Raw genomic sequence first — 24,671 nt, 5'->3', positions numbered from 1 at the left:
AACTGCAAGGACTTAACCTTCTTCCTCCTTTGGGACAAATCCTGATGCTAGAGCAACATGGTGCTGCCCCCCCAGCACCTGCTCTAGTGAGGTGAAAGAACTTCACCTCACAAAACAGCCTCTCATTGTTCCGCTGTGGCAGGTGGGGATGAGTAAGACTAAATTTCAGATATAGAGTGATTCAATCTCCAGACGGCTTAATCTAGAGAGGGTCTTGAAATCTGATTATATGTGCTGGAATTAAGAGGTCTAAACAGTTGGCAGAAAAAGCTTCCTTTTAATTAGATTGGGGACCACGGCCTGTCAGTGCAGCCATCAGCACTTGTGTGCACACAAGGACAGTTGAGAGGGTTTTTGTGACAGCAGCACTTACTGAGATGAGTGCTCAGAGAATTAAACTGCATCCCATGTGTGGAAGCTAACTCTTTGGAACCCTGCTGCCTCCAGTGGAAAAAATCTCCACCTGCCCTGCTTGTTCCAGGTATCCAGCAGGAGCCCTGCCTGGCCAGCAGTGCTGCTGACCTGAATGTATAAATTGTATAAGCCTGGCACTCACCAACCTATGTAACACTTGTCTGGATGTTGGCAGGAAGGGCTGCGTGGAGAAAACATTGCTTTGGATGTTGTTTGTCGTTTTCCTGAACATTTCTGGATAGGAAGATCTTTTACAGAATGGGGTGAGTTAGGTACCCAAATTAAAGCTTAAAGTTGTTTGAAGGAAGCTTTGAAAACATGCACCCTGCTAAGGCAGAGGCAGCTCTTCCTTCCTTTTATCTGATACTTGTGCTGCTGCTCTCTCCTGTGTGATATTCAGGGAACCACAGTCTTATCACTGGGTTACAGAAAAGTGAAGATTTACTGCTGTGATAGTGACCTTGGTGTGAACCACTGCAGATGATTTCCCCATAGCACTGCTCCTGGCAGCAATAATCCCAGGTATGAGAAGAGGGAGCGATTCTGGAGACCAATGTATGATGTCTCAGTGGAGTCTGTAGCACAGATATTCTCTGAAACCTGCACTTCATTTTAGTACTTGCAAAGCCCTTAAGGATATGAAAAACTTCTGCTTGGTGGGGTTAAGGAAAATTTAAAATGAATTAATTTCAAATAATTTCTAAGGAAATGATAAATAATTCACAGACCATTGCAGAGGTGAGTTTTCTCTCGAGGTGCAAACCACCAAACTTCCCAGCCTTCCCCCAGCCCCGAGGCTTCCCCTTTCCTGCCAGCAGTGCTCCCACAGTGCCACCCAGTGCTGCTGCTGCAGCTGCAGCAGGCAGGAATTATTCCTATGTACTCAGAAATAATTTGTGGCTGTTCCCAAAAGGCCTAAATAAAGTTAAAACCCTGTTAACGACATAAACATCCAGTTCAGACAAATTGCTGTGAAAACTGTTGTATTGAAAATTTTCAGCTCCTTTCAATAGCCCATCAGCCTCTTCGCTCCAACATAGGGATGCACAGCCATCCTACACACCTGTAATTGGTCCTGGAGTGGGGCCTTAGTGTATTATTCCCATACAGCCATACCACCAATTTTAGCACGAACAGAAATGAGAGCAAGGAATGGATATGTATTAAAAACCTTCCACCTCCAGCTCAGAGCTACAGCTCTCACCCAGGTGATGCAAGGGCTGCTTGTTCCCATTCCTATGGACTGGCAGCTTCCTGTACCTCACAATCCTGGTGGACACCACTCGGAGGAAAGGAGTGGTAACAACTTTAGGTTAACGTGCACAAATAATGGGAGTTACAGGCCGACTGAGAGACATGCACAACAAAGATGGTTTGAACAATAGCTCTGCTCTGTGGAGTGGACCAGCAAACCAACGCTGACTGGTTCAAAGCAGTTTCATCAGAACACAATTCCATAGGAATTCTGGCTGCGTAGATGGTGGAAGGAGATGCTGACGAAGCAAGTGCCCATCCAGGACAATCACTGCTGCGAGTTGTGCTGTAGCATGTTCTGCAGCATTTTGTGGTTCTGCAGAGCAGCCACCACATCCTCGTAGAGGGTGTTCACGCTGATGCACAGAGGTTGATGCTGCAGCTCCGTCAGCTTGCAGGCAGCCAGAGTACAGAGGATGCAGAACAGCACAAAGAGCAGGACTCTCAGCACCGAGCGCGACCACGAGGGCTTGTGCCGGGGGGGCTGAGAGGGACGGGAGCTGGAGGCCGGCTCTGTAGTGAGAACATGAACAGGATAGAATGTGAGGAATTAATCAACTATCTTTGACAGGCTATGCTCACAAACAAACTGTTCAGGTAAGATACTTAATCCTCTACTGCAGTTGGCTTTTGTTGTGAATTTTCATCACTTAGCTCTGATAAATAACTAGATGTGCAGGATTTAACTTCTTAGGATGAAAAGTTTCAGATCCAGTTTCATGGGCAGCAGTGAAGAGGGTGTAAAGCACCTCTGTGTTGCACAAGATCTGATTACGCAAATGTTCAGTGGACTTAAGAAAAAATGAGTGGAGGGAAGTTCTCATTAGGAACAGCTGGAGAATTTCCTGACTTGTAGCTCCACAGTTCATGGGAACACAGGCAAAGGGGAAAAGGGCACAGCAGCAGTTTATTAAAACTCCTACAGGTTCCCCCCTACCCTTTCCCACCATCTCCCAGTACCTGGGTACATGAAAGCAATTCTGGCAGCATCAAAATCTGATGAAGATGAAACCTGACACAATCCCACCCAAAATGGACACTACTTACTTCGGGTGTGCACTGTTTCCTTTTTAGTTTTCTTTTCCATCTCCTGTTTTGCAGCTTTCTGAGCATCGTACTCCCGCCTTCTGCGCTCCTTTTCCTCTGCCTTCTCTCGCTTCCGCAGTTCTCTCTCCTGAGCCTCCTTCGCTCGCTGTTCTGCTTCACGTTTCTTCTCCATTTCTGGGGGTTAACAGCAAGTTTTTCCCTTTTATGTAAAGGGTTGTCATTGCCATTTTCCTTATTACCTTATTATCCCAACTGGAACGAGGAAACCTTGGAAACCAATTAAACAACTATCCTCTTTTTAATAATTTTATTTAGTATTACATACCTTGCATTTTACTGTGCTTTTCTTTAATGTTTTTATAGGTAACCTATAGCACATTCCATCTAGAGATGTTCCTGTTTCTCAGGCCAAGAAATCACACAGTTACCCCCCTGCTGTCTTTCTCCCTCTAGCCCTTTTACCCTACTACTCCCTGAGTACTTTGGGTTTGGGTGGCCACAAGTATGTGTTAGATGGCAATTTGTTACATAGAGATCAGAATGTTTGGGTGTGTTAGAGACCAAGAGCTGTCCTCAGCAGACAGCACATGGGGGTTCTTTGTGCCTACCTCTCTCTGCCTGGAGTTTCCGCTGCCGTTGTCGATCTTGCTCGGACTGGATGGCTTTCATGTGCTGCAGTACCTTAAAGGGCCAAGAAAACAACCTGAGGGCTGTGCAGAAGCCTCGTGGCACAGTCAGTTCAGAACAGGACAGCTGGAGTGTGGCTGAGGACAGGCAGCTGGGACTGACCCCCAACCCTGACTTATCCCTACAGCTACGGCTCTGAAAAAAACTCACAACTTATGTGAGTCTCTGTTGTTAAAAAACAGATCTTCCCATTAAAAACAAATGTGGCAAACTGGTGCTTGATGATACAAAGGATCACAAAACATTTCTATTTATGTTTGCCAAAACTTCTCCAGAGGTTTTTGTACTATCAGCACAGGCACGGATTATTACGTCTGATTATGCCTCTACTTTCTTGGCAATGGAGAAGCATCCTCTTCTGCCAGGTGTTTGCTCTCCACGGGCACAGCAGTAGTGGAGTCAGTGCAGTCGACCTGCACCTCGCTGCCTGAAGAAACTCCAGGCTCCTGCAGCAGCTGCCCAGCTTGCTAAGCAAACAGAGGAAGAATCACTGGCAAAGCCATGAAAGGAAAAAAAAAATAGAATAAAAGCAGACTCCTTACCTTGACAGCAGCCTGCTTACACTGCTTCTCATCCAGACAGTCTCCTGCCACTTTAGCCAGGACAGGATCCAGGGGATTGTCCTTCAGATCCAGCCACTTCAGGTTCTGCAAAAAGGCACAACAAAGAGGAGGCTGTAAGAGCACAGCAGTCTCTTAGAGATCTCTAAGAGATCCAAAGCAGAAGCAAAGAACTGCTTAGTTTTCATATGAATGAAACAGGTACAGAAGATGAGCAGAGATGTTTTCAATAAATTGAGAGGATTTTCACTGAGCTGCGGTGCAGAGCCAGCTGAATTTTGGAATGGGTGTCAGCAGGATGGATGCTTTACCAGAGAAATCAACTTGAGCAGGATCACAAGACCCTGGGCTGCATCCCAAAGCTTTACATAACTGCCCAGCAAACAGTTTTACCTTGAGCTGTGCAAAGCTGACTGGCAGGGTGACCAAGCGATTGTTTAGAAGGTCCAGGTGCTGCAGATTGACCAGGCGGCCAAAGTCCAAGGGCAGCTGTTGCAGCCGATTTTTACTCAAATCCAGTTTCACCAGATGCATCAAACTGCAGAAGTCTGACTAAAACCCAAACAAAGAAAACCCAGAGAAAGCTGGTCAGCACCTTTGTGGAAGAACCTCAGTGGGAATTACGTGGAGACAGCCTGCACCTCGCATTAGGCACAATCCTTGACTTACTACAGGACTGTGATGGAGGGAAATTGCTCTCCTCCTTTGCCTTGGAAGATGGAGGTGAGACACAGCGGGACAGGTAAGACGGACCGAGAAGGTTATGGATGACAATATGACAGGAACAAACCCGAGCCTCCACTGCTGATGAAACTCCTCTATATTCACTTGGGGATGCTCTGGCAGGAGTGTACTGCAATCTTCACACAGTTCAGCCCTTTACTTTCTCCTGCCTCAGCCAAACCTACTGCCAGCACTGACCTGTCACTGACAATGGAGTCATTCAGCCACCTCAGGGCAGGGCAAGTGCCAGTTTCACAGCTCTTGGTGAGCCTCTACTGAAGCACCAGCTATCTTTCCAAATATTTCCCAGCAGACTCATCCTCACGGAGGCTCTCTAGCACCTTACCGGCAAGGAAATCAGGTTGTTACAGGACAAATCCAAGATAGTAGCTTTTGGAAGAGCGGCCTGAAAGAAAAATAAGGCACTGAATGAACATGGAGCGTCACCTGAGCCCTTTTGACACCTGCTAGTTCTGCTTCGGCCTCTGCGGTTTCTCCCGCATCAATCTGTCCATCCCCCGCGGCTGCTCCGAAGTCACGTCATCTCCGGATCCATCTCTGAGTCCAAAGGCGGTTCTTATCCCGGGACAGCAATGACTAGCAGCTGCCAGGCCCGCGGGACACAGAACCTCACTGCTTTAAATACCTGCAGGCCAGGTCACAACCCCCCAGCACATCTGGCTCTCCTACGCTGCCCCTTCCCGGGGACCGGGAGCCGGTACCCACCCCCGCCGGGCGGCCTGCAGCCGGACACTCACCAACTCCCGCACCGGCACCTCGTTCAAGTCGCAGAGGCTCAGGTCCAGCTCGTTGCCGTCCAGCTTGTCCTTCAGGCTGAGCCCCTTGCCGCTGCCCCGCGACATGGCTCCGTCGGCGGCAGCCCGCGGGGGATGCGGCTCGGCACGGGGAGGCGGCGCGGCTCTGTTCGGAGCGGCTCAGCTCAGCACAGCTCCGCACAGCTCCGCACGACCCAGCCCGTCCCGTCCCGGCGTGGCACGGCCCAGCCCCGCCACCCACTTCCGCGGCCACGTCCGCGCGGGCCCCGCCAGCCGCCGCCGCCGCGGGGCCGAGCGCGCCCGCTGCCGGCCCGGAGCGGGGCCGCACCGCCCCACCGGCACCGCCGCCGCAAAACGCCTAAAAACTGTCTTGAGAAGGGATGTTATCTGATGTTTGATCGCTGCATACCTTCAAACCTAAGCAACAAGAATGGAGATTTAGTCCCCGAAGCAGAGAGCAGCCAATAAGGTCTAAGTGCTGTCTTAAAAAGACGAATTACTTGTTGGTAGAATTGCCTTGTTAAGTTTTAAGGCTTGATCCAATGATCTCAGACTTAGTGCGAGATTAACAAAGCTTGGGAAGAAGGATGTACTACTGATAGTGGGCACAAGGAATGCAGGATTTATGGGCTACTAGGACATTTGGCAGAATCCCCAAGATAAGGAAGAAACTTATAAAGCTACCTCAGCAATTGGGTTTAATCAGCTCCAAGCGGGTAAAAGGTAATTCTGTCAGGGGGAGATTGTGACTACCTCCTCATGGCCACAGACCCAAGGAACCCACCAACCCAAAAGAAGAGAAAGACCAAGCCTGTGGACTAATTAGCATGGGAAGCGAGAGCATCATTAACCAATGGAAGATAGAATACTAATTAATATGAGAACTAGGTAACTTGTAGCAAATAAACATTAATGCCTTTGTTTGCTAAAATATATAAATAGTGAAAAGTTTTGACAGTCGTCATGCTGGCTTTGTGGATTTGCTATCCAGTGCAGAACTGTAACTAAATCCAATACCTCGACTCTGGGTGTGGATTGGCCTCTTGCACACTGGGTGGAAGAACCTATTTTGGGACACACTGGCACGGCTCAGGGTATCCCTGCAGCTGTCCCACCAGCCCTGGGACCCTGGCCAGGCTGGCAGGAGTTTAGATCTGGGCTACACGAAACAGCCCTGCAGAAGGAAGGAGAACTCCCAGCCCAGCCCCATGGGTGGGTGAGGTTTGCACCCAGTCACATCACCAGTCACACACCACCCCACAGAGAAACAACTGGTTTATGGCCAATAATCCCAACAGAAACCCAGTGATGCATACCTCATTTTACAATATCTGATACAGCTGCTTCAGTCTCTCCACAGTCTCCCTAATCCAAGGGGTGAATTCCCTCTCAGTTGGGCTGTTACTCCACAATGTCTCTTCACAGGAGGAACGCTTAATGGATATTCCTGCTTTGCTCCCAAGGCTCCAGTGCCACAGGAGCAGAGCACTCTCCTAATCCTCTGTGGAGAAAGTCAGTGAAAGAGGAAAGAGCCTGAGGCAGAACCAAATTAGTGTTACCTGGTAATGGGATTACAACAAGGACTAACCATGAATTTCCTGACCTCTGTGCTATGTATGTATGTATGGGACATTGCAAAGATGTTTTCATTACTGCAGCGCATCTGCCCTGTGGATGCATTAGTTTGTTTTTAAGCTGCCAGTGAATTTCTTCCAACACCCAGAAACCAGCATTAACTCAGCACTGAGGTAACTGAGGCCACACGATTCTCTGAGCAAAGGCACCTCAAAACAGTGCACAAGGATTTTCCTCACAGAAACTACAATAAAGTCTGCCCAAGGCTGAGGTGCTCCTGCCCAGGAGATTATGGAAGTTTTTGGAGCATGTCATTGTTCCTCCAAATGTGAGAAGAAATTACAGAGCCCTCATCTGAGAAGAGCGAGGCCTGCTTATCTGAGAATCTCTACCATCCCTCAGTTTTCACAATGTTTGTTTTTGGAGGGAAGGGCCAGAGAAGACCTGCTCCAGCGAATGGTAGGGAAGCCTCTCGTTGCCAGATCTCCAAGGGAAGCAGCTGATTGCTGATCCCCTTGTTACCCTGAGGCAGTGAGGGACTCATGTGATGTGCTGTGCTGTGCTGTTCCCTTCCATGGCTGGGAGGCACCAAATACAGTCCTGCTCTGGAGGACAAAACCCAGAGGGGCTCTGAGGGGGCCTGAGCAAGACCATCTGCATCTCTGGGAAAGGTCTCTGTCCATGCAGTGCTACAGAGACTGAAATCTGTGTTTGCACAAATCCAAGAGCCTTTGGCTCCTAGAAAAAACAGGGGTATAGATGGGTTACAAAACCTACCTTCTTATTTGTGATTATCATGAAGGCAGATTTTTAAATCTGGATTAGAAAGGAATGGTACCTTATGCAATGGTGTATGAAAAGGTACTGCTTCAGGCATCCTTTGCCTTGATCTCAAACAAACATATGCAAATGTCAAGGTCACATTATTTTCTGCATGATTCTTGGTTTAATTCTTTCTTTAACCAGGATTCACCCTCTGGGCTAATGATCATAATGTGGTAAGATCAAGCTAAAAGTCATCTTTATTTTTATTTATTAAAGGTTTGCAATCAATTTTTTCCCCGTGGTTATACAACACCGAGCGCTCTGATGCTTCATCAGCACAAAGACAATTGCTCTGTTCTGTCCAAATCAGTGGAAGAACAACTTCTGGCCACAAAAGTCACACAGCTTTACATCCCCTGTGGGAATCCAGAAACTCACCTCGCTGCTGAGTTCAGTGGGACTGACTTGAAGAGGTATCTGTGCATGTAGGCTAGAAAGACTTTGAAGCTCCACAAGACAGGCAAAGCATAGCACGAGGCACATCTGTGCACTCTGCTGGGGGTTGCAAGCACAGTAGCAAGGAGAAGGGAGCAGGAAATGCTGAGGGAAGTGGGATGAACACAGTTGATCTAATTGTGATCTATTCATCCTTACTGGGCCTGAGCTGGCCGTGCCAGCCTGGGGTTAGAGACCATTCCCAGACTCTCTGAAGATCTCTGTGTTCCCTCTGCAGCCAAGGCAAATTTTTCACATTTCAAAGAAAAATCTCCCTTTCCCTACCAAAGAAGATATTGTCACTGCTGTCACCAAACAAATTCCTTATGAACTAGATGCGCATCGGGGAAAATCCTTCCTGTTTCTAAAAGCAAATGTCAGACACCAGGGTCTGGTGGCAGTTGGTATTTCACTCCATTACAAGCGCATTTTTGGCTTTGATGTCTGACATTTGTCATTCTGAGGTTGATATTTATGCCCTTGTTCCGTGTTGTGCTTGATGTGATACGGATACACTGTGTCACCTCTTCAGCATCAGTGCTGCTGCAGAGCTCAGCACCACCACACTCCTTACCTGGTGCCTGCCCACACCTCTGCCCTTAGGTGAGGAGGTCTCAGCGTGCCCAGCCTTGGAGCAGCTCTGCAGTTCCCAGCTGGTTTCTTCTCCACAGGGAGTGTCTAAAGGTATTAGTGGGGTGCTAACTGATAACTCATTGAGGGGATAGGGCTGGAGGCCAGTTGGTGACTCACAGGGCTTGGGCACCAAGTGATACAAGTGGAGGTAAGTGGAGGCAAATGACGGTGGTTTTCTTGCACCAAAGTCCATCTCCACTCATTCGGGGTGTAACAGTGGTTGTGTCAGGCTGATGGAACAGGCTGGGAAGAAGAAATAATGGAGTAGGAATGTACAGGGAAGGAATTGCAGCGCAGAGCTTGGGATGGGGACCGGCAGAGGACGGGGCAAGTGCCCGGGCGGGACGCTGGGGGCTCCCTCTGAGCCTCCAGTTCCTCTCGCGGACCGGGCAGGGCGGGCGCTTTCTCTGCTCCCCGTCCCCCGGTGCCTCCTCCCGGCGGGTGAAGGGTCCCGGGGCCGCGGGGAGCCGCAGGCGGGGCGGAGCGGGGCCGGGGCCGGGGCCGGGGCGGGCCATGGAGCGCAGCGCCCCCGAGCACCGAGCGGCGGAACGGGACGGGACGGGACAGAACGGGCCGGGTCGCGTCCCGCCGGGTGCTCGGGTGCTGCCGCCGCTGAAGGAATGGCCACGGCCCGTCTGGCAGCGCTGTCCCGGCACGGGCTGCAGCTCCTGCGCCGGGCGGGCGGGCCGCCGGGATCCCCGCCAGGCAGGTGGGTGCGGGCTATAGGGGGTGCGGGGCTGTGGGGCTATAGGGGATGGGTAGCTGTAGGGGACTGGGGGCTATAAGGGGTAGGAATTATAGGGGACAGGGGGCTGTGGATGAGAAGGAATAAGGGCTATAGAGGACAGGGGGGCTGTGGATGAGAAGGTATGGGGGCTATAGGGGGCAGAGGGCTCTGGGGTAGGGGAGCTGTAGGGCACAGAGGCTGCAGAGGATATGTGGAGACCATGTGTGATGGGGGACAGGGGCTATAGGACAGCTGCAGGGCGCTGTGGGTGTCCGGCCAGGCCAGTGGCTGCATGCAGGGAGGGCATGTTCATCTCGGTGTGTAACTCTTGGTTAACCCTAAAACCCCTCCAAAGTGGCAGGAGGCAGGCTGCATCCCCTGGATCTGCTTCCCCCCAGCTTGGGAGTGGGCCTGGGGCAGGGATGAGCCCTGCACGGTGGGCGGAGGGATGTGAACGAACGGCAAGGGCTGAACTTTGAGCAGCAGCTCCATCCGGATTGCAGCAATGTGAAGTGTAACAAATGGCTTCCCCATCCTTCTTCAGGGCTCTGACTTGCAGTCAGTGTCCCTGTCCCCCTGTGGTCCTGCAGCCCCCAGGGTGCTGGGTGACACAGCAGGTCCAGGACACCAAGGAGCTCTGGGGCTTGGGAAATCAGGCAAGTTCTTTGCCTTGCTTTTCTTCAGTGCTGCCTCTTGGAGCAAGATTGTGTGAAAAAACAGCAATGGGAAGCACCTGGCTTTGGGACAGGCTCTGAAGGTTTAGCTGATATTCAGAGTAATAATCACTGGGATGAATGACTTCCAGTGAGCAATTCCAAGAACGGGGTGGTGGGTTCCTTGTTTTTCACAGACAGGGTTTGGGTGTTTCTTTTCAGCTGGTTTGGCATTTGGAGTGAGGTGGTTGAAGCCGCTTCATCATGGGTGTGTGAAGATTGCCTTCTCAAAAGCTGTTCTTAGGAAATAGGATCAGAAGGGAAGCATGATAGAGAGTTCACTGCAGCTCACTCCAGCCCAGGATTGAAACTGAGGGACAGGAACACAAAGCCCTTGGAGAAAGAGAGCATGTACTTAGAGAGTAAACTCTTTCTAGTAATGTTATTAAAAAAGTTTATTAAATTCTGCTCGTAGGCTTGTTTATCCTTTTGGCAGGGAGAGTGCAGAGAGCAGAGAGGCACAGTGGAAAAATATAACCAGAAAGTTGCTGCAGGAGGAGTCTGAAAACCCAGGGAAGTTGATCTCTCCTTAAAGAAAAATAAACAAAACAAAAAAAGAAGTAAGAATCCGGTTAACTCTTTAGTCAACAGATTAAAGAGGAAATGAGAACAGAGTGGAGTTAAATTGCAGCACCCTTTAACTGCAGTCATATTACACAAAAGACCCAGAAGCTCTTGCTTTGAGGAGAGAAGCTCCTGGTAGATGTCCATGAGCAAAGGAACTGGCAGAGGAATCTGTGAACCATTCCAAGTATGATTTCTGTAGTCAGGACAGTTCCCAAGCCCTGGGAGGGCAGGGCCTTTCCCACAGGTGCAGAGGTGATGGCACCACAGAGCAGGTCAGTGTCCTTCACGCTGCAAAGGGGACAGGAGGTTACCCTGCCTTGCATTCCTCTCTCATCCCTTTTGATAATTTCTGTAGAGACTGGTAAAGAGTTAAAGGTGAAAACAGAGCTGGTAATCTTATACCAACAACTCCAGACTGTTGATTGGGGCTGCTCAGAGAAAAGTACAAACAGCTCCTAGGATTAGTCCAGAGTGCTTGCTTCAGTCTGATCATTTCTGCTTCCTGCCATCAGGCAGGAGAGTTCTGGGGTTGCTGGGATTTGGCTGCTCCCCTGCCTTTTACAGGGAAGAGGATGCATTTTTCCCTCATCTCTGATATCTCTCTGTTCAGCTGTGTTGCTGAACTCCAGGGTTCCGGAGTTTTGCAGGGACAGCCTGTGGATGAGGCTGGCTCATTTGCAGGCTGTCTTGCTGCTGAAACATGCTGCTAACAAAAGGCATGTGCTCTCCAAAAGTCGTAGTTTACAGTCTGTGCTTGACACCCAAGAGCAAGCAGAGTTTTATTTGCTCTCCTTCGGCTGAGTCAGGGAAATGAGAGCTGTCGTAATATCGGACCGTTGGTCTGATTTTATCTCCAGCAGCACCAGTGCTTCGTAGGAACAGGTGAAGGGTGAATTACTTGTTTTGTGTAACAAAGATGAACACAGAGATTATTTCTAAATCCTTTGGACTCTTTCTTTGTAGAGGTCTCTTGATACATTCTCTCAGATCAGATACATACACTCGCTGCTGGCTGTAGGCAGGAGGGAGACCAGCCCTATGTGATTTCCGGCACAATGCTGCTGATAATGAACATATCTTGTGTCTGCCTCCTTTATTCCACTCCTGACCCCCAGTGCTTCCAACAGGCTGCTGTGTTTTATCTCACACCTTTCACTTCTGCCACTGTGTTACAGAAATGCTGAAGCACATGTGAATGTCAGACCAGAGTTTGGGGAGTTCAGACTCGATGGCAGCTGAGAATTTTGCTTGAATGCATTTGAAGAAATGATATGAGCTAGTGCTTTGAGAGGAGTCAGTGACTCTGAGTAATGAGCGTGAGAGATCTTAGCCTTCTTAGCCTCTAATTTCAGTACTGCTGATGCTTTCATTTGAAAATGTGAATGCTTGGGACCTCTGAGAGCAAGCTGTGTTCACACTGTGAAATACAGCACTGTTTTCTCAGTATTTTGGAGCATGTGGCTTTGTAATGATATCTTTTACTGCTCTTTGATGCACTTTCATCCTCATGTTTGGGGGTAGGGAGGAAGCCAAGCCGTGAAGCCTGGAGCTTTGTGCCTTCTTGCATTTAGTGTAAGAGTCTGGTTCTGAAAAGTCAGTGAAACCCTTTGGCTCTTCAGGTCTGGAAAATATTGAGATAGTAAGCCCAGAGAGCCTGATCTGTGTAATGCTTTGCCAAGACATGACAGTGTAAGATTGCCCTTTTCATTGGCAAAGCAGGGTTGTGCAAGTACCTCTTTGAAAGCTGACTGCAGAGCAGGAGACTGTTTCAGCTGGACACTTTGGATTCTGATTGAATTTTCTTAATCTGAATTTTGTAGTATTTCCTCCCCTCTTCAGTCTCTTTTTCTGAGGGTCTTTTGTTGTTTATCTTTCCCAGTGCTGAGCCTGCTTGGCTCCCAGTGCCCCCTGAGACATTGCTGGGGGAAGAGCTCTTATGCAACCAGGCCAGCAGCTGCTCCCTGCCCGCTCCAGCCCTTCCCAGGCAGGGGAGTTAGAGACGGGCTCTGCTGACACTGGAGACTACTTGGCTTGAGGGAGATGTGAGTATGGCTGGCCCCATTAAACGTTTTAACAAACAGCCTGAGGGTTCCTCATCTGCCTTCGTGAGCTATGACAGGGGACAGGGACTTCTCCAGTCGCTGTTTCAACCAGCAAGTGGTTGTGGGTCCGGTGGCTTTTACTGCTCTGCCAGGAGCATTCATCCTCCCCTTGCTTTAGGGAGAGTTTTTTCTACCTTTTATTTTATAGAACTTATGTTTATAAAGGCCTTTCTTCAGAGCTTTCTTTCATCTCCTCATTTATCTACATGCTTTGCCCAAGAGTTTTCAAACAATAAAAGGTAGCTCAGTTTAGCACTTGTCCTCCCTCCTCCTCAGGCAGCCTTACAGCCTTGATGTGAGTTGCCCAAGAGCTCGGTGAGGAGGGATGTCTGAACAGAGCCCATGGGATTTTGCACAATTCTCCCTCTGCTGAAAAGCAGTGGGGGGAAAAAGGGTCAGGTAATTCACTTGTCTCTTGGAACAGTACTCCCCTGAAGGTAAAATCTAGTTTTTGTTCTCTGGATACTGAATTTCACTTCATGTAGGAGGTAACTCCCTGCTCAGACTTGTTTCTTGCAGGCAGAAAAACAAATCTTTTGGGGCAGTAACACCAAGTCTTTGTAGAATATTGATCCCGTAGTAGATGGGAGTTTAGGCTGAGCTGTTTTTCTTCTTTAAGGCAGGGATTTCCCCATTATACACTGAATTATACACAGCCTCTGTTCTATGCACCTTACAAGTGTCCCTTAGCCCTGTCCCTCCTGGTTGTCTCCTAATGTCGGAATGGAGGAGCTGAAGTGGTGGAGGAAGGCAGAGAGGAAATGAGGAGAGACAGAGAACATGGGGGGCTTGCCTGGGGAGGAGGACAGCATGGTGGGAGGTGGCTGCTGGAGCAGAGAGAGGCTTGTAGGAGATGGAGAAAGAAACCAAGGTAGGAACTGCAGCACTCAGATGGTCAGGAGCTGTGGTTTGAGGGGAGATTGCTGCATTTCCACTGATGATCAGACCTCAGGGAGAGCCTCAATGATTTTTAAATGATTTTCCCTATTGTTCTGACCACATCTTCTCATTGCTGCCTCTCTTGACTCATTGGCCTCCCTCTTGACCTCCAGCACCTCTCAGTGCTCCTGCCCTGCCCAGGATTGCTCTTCTCAAACCCATCCCTCTTCTCCTCCTCCCCCTCTGTCCCAAATTTGCAGTGGGGGCCATCTCCTCCCTGCTGTGGTATTGCCTCTGCTCTTCTCCCCCTTCATCTCACTGGTAGTTCCTTGTTTTATTGATGCTGTTTCAGTCCCATAAACTCTTTACATTCCAGCTGTCAGAGAGAGGACGTGTACAGCTGCTTGCTGTTGTAAACACAGACCTTTCCTTTGCAGACACCTCAGTTACAGCTCAACTTCTCTGATCTCTTCTAAACAGTTTTAATTCTGCAGGATCAGACTCTTCTCTGCTGATCATTTCGGAGACTGACCTCTTTAATTTTAATTCTCTCTTTCTCACTTGTTTGCTCTTTTCAGTCAGTTGGGAGAACTTACCTACAAATTGGTTTGATCCTGTTAATTCTCAGCTATTTATACCTTTTAATGTTGCAGAAAGACCAAACCCAATTGCCATCTCTCAGTGAACTGCAGAGCTCATATTCTGTCCAGGCATTCCAACATGTTTGAGTAGTTTTCACTGCAGGTGAATGATGGTAGGAGCAGGCTGTGGTTCTGCAGGCCTGGTGCAGGCTCCTTCCCCACCAGGTTTCCCATGGAGGAATGGAGGCTCTGCCTGTTCTGCCTGCTGGTGTGGACACACATGTGGGTGCCCTGGGGGGTACCAAGGTTGTCCCTGTGCCCCAAGCCACTGCATAAGCTTTCAAAGTCCTCTTGGAAGTCTTCCTGATCTTGACCCACTGAAGCAGCTGCCTGTGGTTCCCACTGGTGCAGGAATGTGCATGAGGTATTCCCGATGTCATCGGCAGGCTGATAATCCCTCCAGATGGGGAGAACTGTAATGACAGGTTATCTTAAACAGCCTCTTCTTTTCTTTCCCAGTGCCCTGCACACAAGGATGCCCTCCGTGTCCCCCAAGGTGACCAGCAGCTACATCCAGGGGCCCTCAGACATTCCTCTTCTTCACAAAACCATGGGCCAGTGCCTGGAGGAGACTGTGGAGCGCTTTCCCGACCGTGAGGCCTTGGTCTTCTGCCGGGATGGGGTTCGGAAGACGTTTGCTCAGTTCAAAGAGGAGGTGAGTGCCTGGTTCACCCCTCAGGTGAGTGGATGACAGCAGCAGGTGTGATGGAGAAATGGGAAACAGTTTCATTGCTCAGCTCAGGACTGAGGTGAATTGTGTGTGGGTGGACCTTCATCCTGGCGCAGAGGGAACAGCGCATTTCCAGCACACACTGACGGGTGAGTGCTGCCTTCATCCTTCTCAGAACCTTGGCATGGCAGGGAGGAAGTGGCATATGCAAGATGCTTGTTGAATATCCCATAATGAACCTTCATACTTAAAAATTATCACACTTATCTGATGGATTATGGGCTGTGTTATGGTGTTTTTCTCTACTGGAGTAGACTCCACCTTCTGGATTAGTCACTTTGACTATCAGAGGCCCTGAGTGTGGGGAAGGTTTTTATCCAAGCATGAAAGCAATGCACAAAGTCAAGGACTAGGGCTCAGTATCATCAGCACAGATGTGTGTGGGTGTATCTATGTGTATGTATGTGTGCATATACAAATATATGTTTATCTGGTTTTGGAATGGAGCGACTAACTACCTGTGAGGTTTCTAATAAATGCATGATATGATCTTTGAAAGGAAAAAATGGTTTTGTTTGTTTTTAGGCTTACTATTGTTTTGGTCACATCCATTCAGATAAACAAGGTTAGCTGTGTTCACCCTGATTTTAAGAAGTGGGCTGTAATTCAGAACTAAATCAAATCGTTCCTCAAATTCATATCTCCTACAAGGTAGATTTTATAAATTCATTTGAGAACTTAACAAAACTATAAAACATTTCCTGAATGTCTCAGAGTATTTATACATACATTTGTGCACCTGAAACACGCTTATGATCCTGCAAAATAAAGTAGTTGTTAATGTAGTGGCTGAATTTGAGTTAATGAATCACAGAATCATTCATGTTGGAAAAGACCTCCAAGGCCGAGTCCAGCCTTTGGCCGAACACAACCCTGTCATGTAGGTCAGAGCACTGAGTGCCATGTCCAGTCATTTCTTTAATGCCTCCAGAGATAGGGACCTCCCTGGGGAGTCTTTTCCAATATTTAATAACCTTTTCAGTGAAGAAATTCCTCCTAATGTCCAGCCTGACCCTAGCCTGGTGCAGCTTGCGGCCACTTCTTCTCATCCTGTCCCCTGTTCCCTGGGAGTAGAGCCTGACTCCCACCTGGCTGCCCCCTCCTGTCAGGGAGTTGTGCAGAGCCAAAAGGTCCCCCCTGAGCTTCCTTTTCTCCAGGCTGAGCCCCCCCAGCTTCCCCAGTCACTCCTCACAGGACTTTTGAGGACAGGAGCCCTGGTCAAAAATCACTTGATAGAATTTTCTTCATCCAGATCCTTTTTGAAGTAAGTGATACCCAGAAGGGAAGCAGATCCACCAATGTGGATGGGCCCAGCATATGGGTGAGGCTTGGTCCTAAGTGGAATTGATGACGAACTTGGCAATAAATAGTCTTTGGGCAAGAAGTAACTTGCAACAACATAATTGCCTATTTTGATTTCCTTCCTGCTTTGTTGTATTGTTCCAGGTTTGTTATTTTTATGCTTTCAGTCAACCTGCTGAGCAGGGGCTGATCTGTGCTCCAGGCTCAGAAGCTGCTGCAGCCATGGGCTGATGGGCTGTTCTGGGGAGATACATTCTGTTGCATTTCAGTTACAAAGAAGATGCTTTTTCTCCAGAAAGCAGTGCCTGGAGACCAATAATCCCCACTGCATCCTGTGTGTGATCCTTAGGCTCTTGTGTTGTATTTTTCAGGTGGACCAAGCAGCAGCCGGACTTCTGGCCCTTGGCCTGCGGAAGGGAGACCGGCTGGGGATGTGGGGACCCAATAAATACGAGTGGGTTCTCATGCAGTTTGCAACTGCCCAGGCAGGAATCATCCTGGTAAGGAGTTTGCTGTGTCTGGGTCTTAGCAATCTATTAGGAAAGGAAATAGAGTCCAAGAAGCAATAGGAAATACTGGAGAATAAAGTTTGTCTCTTTTTTCTGTGCCGTTACCTGGCACGTCATCTATAGCTGAATCAAGCATTAAAGGAAGGTCTGTGCAGCTCTCTGCATCTTTGTCCTCCACTCTGTAGGGAAGCAGACTGCAGAGGGAGGAGCAGCAAAAAAAGTGCCTGCAACAGCTGTTAACAGGAGAAGATGTGCTTTTCTCTACAGGATCATTTTTATGTGGGATGTTGCTGTCCTAACTGGTTACCAGCTGGTTGGATCCCTTCCAAATGTATTGCTCCATGGAACAAATGCTCACTTAAAAATCTAGTCCAGACTGCACATCCATAAAAGCCAATTTTGATTTGATAACATGACCAAAATACACCTTATTTAGACAGTGCATTGTGCTGAGGTCTGTACCCTGCCTTCTGCTCCTTTTCTCCATCCTGGTTCATTCCAGTGTCTGCAGGAATAGGGTGGAAGAGCATGGCTCAGTAGGAACCTGGGGGTGAACTTAACTCCAGTGGCCACTCTGTGGAGGGCCGAGTAGAAGACGGTGTTATCATGGTTGTCCATCAAGAAACCTGACTTGCACAAGAGTTTTGATCTAGTTTAGTGGATTGGATCAACTCCTGTGAGACAGGAGGTCTGGTTTCTGTTCCTGAAGCTCTGTTTTGACTATGTGACCTCACATAAACCTCTTCTGCAATTGTTTTCTTGTGCACAAACACAGAATTCAGGTATTTTTTCTGTGAATGTGGAATCCCTGTGGTGGTGAGCTCTTAGTTCTGTGTTGGAGGAGGGGCTCTGAGTGTGGCTTAACCCTGGGGCAACTTTTCTGTTGGAATCTTTGCTAGGGGGGAGGGTGTTCAAGGCAAGAAGGTGATCAAACTTCCTGTTTCTTGCTCTTCAGGTATCTGTGAATCCAGCCTACCAGGCCTCTGAGCTGGAGTTTGTGCTCAGGAAGGTTCGTATGGCACGGACTGTCTGCTGCAGGGGGTGGTGGGGACGTGGTGCAGATGAACTGCTTAAGATTTGAGTGTATGGGAAGAGCTGGCTGGAGATCAGGGCTGGTGGTGGATGTGTAGAGGGATTGAAGCTGCAATCCAGTGGCCACATTTCTTGCTGTTCCCTGTGGCTGCCTCCCTGTCTGATGGAAACTGCTGCATCTTTCTCATCCCTCTCTGTCTGCTAACAGCCAGGTACTGCCAGTACTACAGCAACCCACAACCCCTGCCAGCAATCATTTACCATGGGATGAGGGAAAAAATGCAGGACTAGATATCTCCTCTTTGCCCCCCCTGCTCAGGGCAAAAATCACCATCTGGCATCTCAGCCTTGAAAGTAGAACCTCAGAAAGGACCTCATTTTAACCTCAGAAAGCACAAGTCTACTTGGTAGCTTGATTTCTCCTTCCCAGGTTTGTCTGAGGCTGGCTGGCCTTCTTGGATTTAAGATGGTTTAAGTCCTAGGTATTGCCACTGTTTAACATCTCTCTGCTGTCTGATCCTGCCACCTCATCTACCCTTGAATACCTGCCTGGGTTTGAGTTTGCACTGATCAATTTAAACTGCTCAGGCTCCCTTGCTCAAATAATGAGGAATTCAGGTTATTAAACATTTGATGGCTAAAAATTAAGATTAAGCAGCTAATTTGTTCACTGTGGTTTGTTCAGCTATAAATCAAAGGCTGATATTAGAAGAGAGGGAGCCACTTCTGAATGTTCCCAGCACCATCCAAGTTACTGTTTTACTTAGAAAGTGGATCATTTTTAGCAACTTTTCTCTTGTATCAGTAACTCTGTAATTGGGTTGTTGGGCTGCAATTTGAATTCTTGTTTCATCCTTCATTTAATCCTCTCAGCAGTCCCGCTGCTCACTCCTGTTCTCATTGGGGTTGAACCCCGTGCTGCAGCAGAGCACCATCTCTTCCAGGGTGTGGATGTCCTTGAGCTTCTCTTTCCTGCTGGAATGCGCAACTCGGTTCTTCCCTTTTTCCCCAGCAAGGCTTTGGTTTTCCTTTCCATCTCCTCTGATTTTCTCCTCTGGTGTAATCTGGAATGTTGATGGGGTAAGAGCAGAAATGTGCTTCAGCTCCACTGGGAATTGCTCCTGTCTTGCCCTTCCAGATTTGCCAGCATTCCCAGTTTTTTATGCACCTTTGACACTGGCATCTCTGGAGTTCCTCACCACCCTAAGGATTTGTTTGTGTTTGTTTATTTGCATAACAAAATTTCTGGAGATTTTAGGGCTTTTCCTTTTGGATCCTGTCTGTGTGTGCAGTCCCATCAGTATACATTGAAATATGTGTGGAATAAGCATTCCTTGGATTCCTGCTGTATTTCCAGGGCTTTGTAAATGCAAACTGATGACGAGTTTTCATATTTTACGTTCTTTGAAGACAGGTCTGCTGCCATTCAGGTTGAGACCAAGTGGGAGAGGCCCAACCAGAGACTCTTATCTTGTCCAGCATCAGCCCTTCAAGCTCCTCTCCTCATGTAGCACCTATTTTTCAGAGCTGGTTCAACCAGAATTGTAGTTTGAAGGAACTAATAGTAAAAAGTTGCAGAGGCCCAAAACAGCCTGAGTCCCCTGGGTTCTGGGCAGCCTGTTCCAGAAAATAGAGCAAATGTTTATCTTCCTTTCTGACAAAGCCCAGAGGGTACTTACAAATAATTTATTGGCGTAGCCTTTGTCTCCTTATTTCCCGGACTCTGGGAAAATAATGAGAACAGCTGAGTAAATCATTTATGTAAATAGTTTATTTGACACTAATGCATTTTTTGGAAGATGAAAGCAGTTTGCAAATCTGGGTCAAATTCAGCAAATCTCCTCTGCTGAAAGAGAAAAAAAATTCTTGGAGTAATTAAGGTGTTTTGTTTTGGGATTATGTAAATGTAAGGGTTGAATGAAAAATGTTTTAATTTTTCAAAATAGCTAGTGCTTTAAAAAGAGGTGGAAAAATCTTAGGAAAAGGAACAGCTCAAAAGAATTCCACAAAAAAATCTTGGCTTGATCTTAGAGGCAGATTTTAGAATTCCTTGTTTTTCCAAAGTTCCTCAAAAATCCTCATTCCAAAACAACACAAATTAATTTGTTTTAGCTTTCTTTATTTCTTCATATTTTGGGACTGGGCTTTTTGTTAGTTGAGACTCATAATCTGAAAAATCAGTTGTTTGCCTTGTACCCATAACGAAGAGTGTTGATCCTGGGCAAGGAGGAAACCTTAGGCTGCAGCTCTGCTTTCTTGACCAGCAAAAATCATCCTGAATCCCTCAGTGGAGAGGAGCAAAGCACTGGCTGCACAGCTGGCTCCAGGCTGGGGATGCTTGGTGTGCAGTGACAGCACAGCCCTGCTTTTGGGGGGTTTTAGGAATGCACAACTGTAAGGGCTCATTTGCTTTTGTCCTTGGATGTTGTTCCTGTATTGGTGGTGGCTGCTCTTTATCATGTCCTGACCATCAACCCAACGTGACTTTTCATGAGTTTCTGTCTCCCTTCACAGGTTGGCTGTCAGGCACTGGTGTTCCCCACTCAATTTAAAACACAGAAATACTATGATATTCTAAAACAGTCATGTCCTGAGCTAGAAAAATCCAGTCCAGGAGGAATAAAGAGCAAAAGGTGAGCTAGGAACATGTGGTGTCTTTGCACTGACCTCACAGCCATGTCCTGCCTTGTGTCCCTCAGCTGCAGAACAGGGGCTTTGCTGAAGAAGGATCCACAGAGGCTCTCATCTGAAGAGAACAAGTTAGGCTGGCCCAGAGGTTTGACCTGGGCACTTTTCTCCTTGTTCTGTTACTGTTGATGGTATTTTTCTCTCTGCCAGGCTACCTGACTTGTCCATTGTCATCATGTGTGACTCGAAGCTGCCTGGCACCTTCCACATGGATGAAGTGATGCAGGCTGGGGACAGCAGCCACGTGAAGCAGCTCAGGGCTGTGCAGCAGACCCTGTCCTGCAATGAGCCCATCAACATCCAGTTCACCTCAGTAGGTGCCCTGCTGGCTCCATGCCCTGGGGTTGGGTTCCTCACTGGGGACATGGGGAAAGAGATGTGCAATGCCACACATCACATTTTCTTCCTAGTTCCCTCTGAGACCAAGCTTCAAGCTTCTGCAGTAGGATGGAAGAAGTGTTCTAGCATTTCCCCTTCTTCCATTCTTTCTGTTCAGCCCTTTGTCAAGGGATGATGGAGATGAGACAGGGCCAGGTGAATTCTGTTCAGCTGAAGTTGGGCTATTTTTTGGGATTCAGGTGCTATTAAAGAAGTAAAAACAGTCTCCCAGGTCTGATAGGAGAAAACAGTGCAAGATCAGCCCAGAGTCTGCCTGGGGAACCTCCCCTGAGCTCACCCTCAGAAAAGGTGGTGTTATAGCATAATGCCCTGTGTCTTCCAGGGGACAACAGGAAGCCCCAAAGGAGCCACCCTCTCCCACAGGAACATTGTGAATAATGCCAATCTGGTTGGTCTGAGGCTGGGGGTCACAAACCAGGTGGGTCTTGGTGGGAATGGGGTTTGGGGAGGCCTCTGCTGCAACAGAGAGACCACATGTGTGGAGAATGCTGGTGTTTACTCAGTGAAGGGGCAGGATGTTTTGCTGCAAATGACACTGAGGGATATTAATGCATAACATTTTGCATTTCAATGGAATTCATTGATGTTTCATTTTAGTTTCATGTGAAGCTTTTTTTTTTAGGCAAAAAAAGCTATCTTTTTGTGGGAGAAAAACATGAAATTAATCACTTTTCATTTTGGTGAATACTCATTTCGAATAATTACAAGACTCTGGATGTTAGCTTTGAATTCTGTTGAATGAGGTTTTAATTTGATTTACATGACTTCATTTCATGTCATGTTTACAGTCTTATAACTCTTATCAGGGTTCGACCTCTCTATTTGTGGTTTCTTTTAAAAACTGCTAAAGACAAATATTTTCTTTTGAAGTTCTGAAGTACTTATTTCTAACATATCAGCTTTGATCCAGAGCATAGATGAGTTGTTTCAATCAGTCTTCAGAGCCTTTGGTGTTTTTAAAAAAACAAAGTAAAATGAATAGCATGTGCCAAGTCCTGCATATTTCATGCCTCTCACAGCACTCCCACTCGTCTGCTTTGGCATATGATGTATAAGCAATACCAGACCAAGGTGTCCAGCAAAGAAGAGACATTGCAAAATTACAGGATGAAATATTGACATTTAAAACTTCCCAAACTGATTTTTATTAAGGGTAGGATGTGCCAGTTGTGTTTTCACCTAACAGGAACACAGTGGAATGTCAGATTTCCAGCCACGTGGATCAGGAAAAATGTCTCTGCTGAGATCTTTGCTCTTCAGCAAGGAGGTGGGCTGGACACGCCCTGGGAGGTCTTCTCTCCTCACTGTTGTCTGGTTGATCCCAGGAGAGTCGCTGTGGGCTCCCTGTGCCCCTCTACCACTGCCTGGCATCGGTGGGAGGCTGCATGGTGATGGCTCTGCACGGCACCTCCTGCATCTTCTCATCGCCCAGCTTCGAGGGCAAGGCTGCTCTGGAGGCCGTGTCTCGAGAGAAGTGAGAGCCTGTTTTGCTAAGGAGCAGTTCTTGGCCTCGTGCCTCTGCTTCTTCCCTTGCCCCACCTGCCAGGACCTTGCTTGTGCTCTTCCTTCCCACGATGGGAAGATTTGCTGCTGCACTCAATTGCACAGGCACTTCAGGAGCCAAAATCTGCCTTTTCAGCTTGGGAGTGTGTCACCCTCCTCCCAAAATTAAGGGATCCTTCATGTCACCACAGGGCTTTGTCTGGGAAGCATAGTGGTGTCTTGGTTTGCTGTGCCTGCAGTGTTTTCTCATCTGAACACCTGCCCTTCTTTTCCAAGTCCAGCTCTGCTGCTGGGATAGTTGTGTTTCCAGATTGTTCCTCAAGTATAGCTTGGGAAACAAAAGAGCTGTTGCTGTGTCTGCAGTATACACGTACCTGTGTCTCTGTTTTATACAGATGTAAGTCTGTGTGTGCTGCTGAGCAGCAACTCTGCTGTGCCTGCTTCCATGCTGCTGCTCTGCAGCCCGGGATGGGATGGGATGGGATGGGATGGGATGGGATGGGATGGGATGGGTGCTGAGCTGGGGATACCTCCAGTTCCACCTCTGCAGCTTTGCCTTTTTTTCCCTTTCTCCTCAAGATGCTCCTTCCTCCTCGGCACGCCCACCATGTTCATAGACATGCTCTCCCAGCCAGACTTTGACTCCTATGACCTGTCAACTCTCCGGGGAGGTAAGTCCCAGAACTCAAATGGAAAAATCCTGAGAACCAGGATATTCCTGGTTCCCTGCTGGGAGGCTGTATCAAGTTTCGTGAGCAAACATCTCTTCTGGTGGGAAGAATTTAGTTGCATGAGCCTTATGTTTCTCCTGTTAATTTGATGCTACATTTCCTTTCCTTGGCGAGTCCTTCCATCATTATGTATTTTAGCACTCGTTCATCTTAAGGCAGTCTAAGGGAGGACCTTTCTATTTTAGCTGCAAGGGGAGATGTCAGAACAGCCTGATTTTCCTCGACTCCTGTCTCTCCAACTACCACCGCGTGGCAGCAGATGCTTTCTGTGCCTCAGGCTGGTGCGGTCCCTAAAGCAGAGCCATGCTCAGATTTCTCTTTCTGACCTGAAGTTTCCTGCCCGTTTCTGAAGTCATTCATCCCAGTACTGGAGGGTGTGATACCGTGTGCTGGAGCTTCCTCTCTTGTCACAGCCCACCTTGCAAATAGCTGCGCAGACCACCAGTCCTTTTGTGGCAGTAACAGTACGGAGAGAAGGTAGTGCTGGAGCATAAGGAAATATTTTAGCAGGTTATCTAATCATCTCTGCTATGTGCAAAATGATCCTGTCTCATCCAGTTCCCCAGCAAAGCCCATATATTACCTGCCTCTTCTGCTCTGTCATCCTAGGTTGGAATAGGTGGAAGTGGGATCTGCCCTCTCCCAAAAGGGCTGCTTTGTGCAAGGCAGGAGGAAAGGTTTTTGGTTTTATGGTGATGATCTATGGGAGCGTTTGTCCCACTATAAAACTGTGCCTCTTTCCGCTCTGAATCTTTCCTTGTTTGGGGAACCACAGGTTGGACTAGGTTTGTGCTATAGAGTATTTTCCTGTCGAGAAAGGCAAATTGGCCTTGTTGCAGCCTTTGCTTCTAGAACAACTAGGACCTGTATAAAAACATTTAGGAAGTATTTTGACAGGAACCAGTGTATCCCACAGGTCTTGTCAGCATTAAATCTGGGAGTGCAGAACCATTTGAGGGACCTCTCCTGGGAATAAATAGCTGGTTTCCAAAGTCTTTTCCTCTTTCTTTCAGGAATCATTGCAGGTTCTCCTGTTCCCCCTGAGATCATGAGGACAATTATCACCAAGATGCACATGCCAGAGCTTGTGGTGAGTTGTGGTTGCTGCAAGGGGTGTTTGTTATGGTGAGATGCTGAGTTTGGGTGTCTCTGGACCAGAGTGGTCCCTGGCAGTCCTGAGCTGCTGAGATCAGGCTGAAGAGGGAAGGCTCAGAGGAGC

General features: G+C 48.1%; 2 protein-coding genes across 2 annotated transcripts in view; one reads left to right on the top strand and one right to left on the bottom strand.

The window, feature by feature from the left end:
* Positions 1-1,380: 1,380 nt before the first annotated feature.
* On the bottom strand, positions 1,381-5,713 carry LRRC59 (leucine rich repeat containing 59). Its single transcript, XM_048323950.1, has 7 exons — positions 5,444-5,713; positions 5,032-5,091; positions 4,356-4,514; positions 3,945-4,049; positions 3,324-3,396; positions 2,716-2,889; positions 1,381-2,181 (listed from the first exon to the last, which is right to left on the bottom strand). The coding sequence occupies exons 1-7, from the start codon at positions 5,546-5,548 to the stop codon at positions 1,937-1,939; spliced, it is 921 nt and encodes a 306-aa protein (XP_048179907.1). The 5' UTR covers positions 5,549-5,713; the 3' UTR covers positions 1,381-1,936.
* A 3,741-nt stretch (positions 5,714-9,454) lies between these two features.
* The window catches only part of ACSF2 (acyl-CoA synthetase family member 2), a 35,957-nt gene continuing 20,740 nt past the window's right edge, over positions 9,455-24,671 (top strand). Inside the window, exons 1-10 of the mRNA XM_048323696.1 lie at positions 9,455-9,638; positions 15,018-15,213; positions 16,962-17,090; positions 18,055-18,108; positions 20,646-20,764; positions 20,970-21,132; positions 21,541-21,636; positions 22,544-22,692; positions 23,301-23,392; positions 24,466-24,542. Of these exons, the coding sequence (XP_048179653.1) occupies positions 9,550-9,638; positions 15,018-15,213; positions 16,962-17,090; positions 18,055-18,108; positions 20,646-20,764; positions 20,970-21,132; positions 21,541-21,636; positions 22,544-22,692; positions 23,301-23,392; positions 24,466-24,542 (1,164 nt within the window). The 5' untranslated portion in view covers positions 9,455-9,549. The remainder of the gene's footprint in view (positions 9,639-15,017; positions 15,214-16,961; positions 17,091-18,054; positions 18,109-20,645; positions 20,765-20,969; positions 21,133-21,540; positions 21,637-22,543; positions 22,693-23,300; positions 23,393-24,465; positions 24,543-24,671) is intronic.

Source organism: Corvus hawaiiensis, chromosome 19 (genome assembly GCF_020740725.1).
Source record: "Corvus hawaiiensis isolate bCorHaw1 chromosome 19, bCorHaw1.pri.cur, whole genome shotgun sequence".
Classification (NCBI taxonomy): Eukaryota; Metazoa; Chordata; class Aves; order Passeriformes; family Corvidae; genus Corvus; species Corvus hawaiiensis.
The sequence above is the reverse complement of the archived record's forward strand: the minus strand, read 5'-3'. Positions and strand labels throughout refer to the sequence as shown.

Excerpts from the sequence above, each read along its gene's own strand:
- LRRC59 (XM_048323950.1), bottom strand. The coding sequence starts at position 5,548 with ATGTCGCGGGGCAGCGGCAAGGGGCTCAGCCTGAAGGACAAGCTGGAC. Across the intron at positions 3,397-3,944 it reads GTAAGCAGGCTGCTGTCAAG|GTACTGCAGCACATGAAAGC; the intron begins GTAAGGAGTCTG and ends TGGCCCTTTAAG. Across the intron at positions 2,182-2,715 it reads GGAAACAGTGCACACCCGAA|AGCCGGCCTCCAGCTCCCGT; the intron begins GTAAGTAGTGTC and ends TTCTCACTACAG.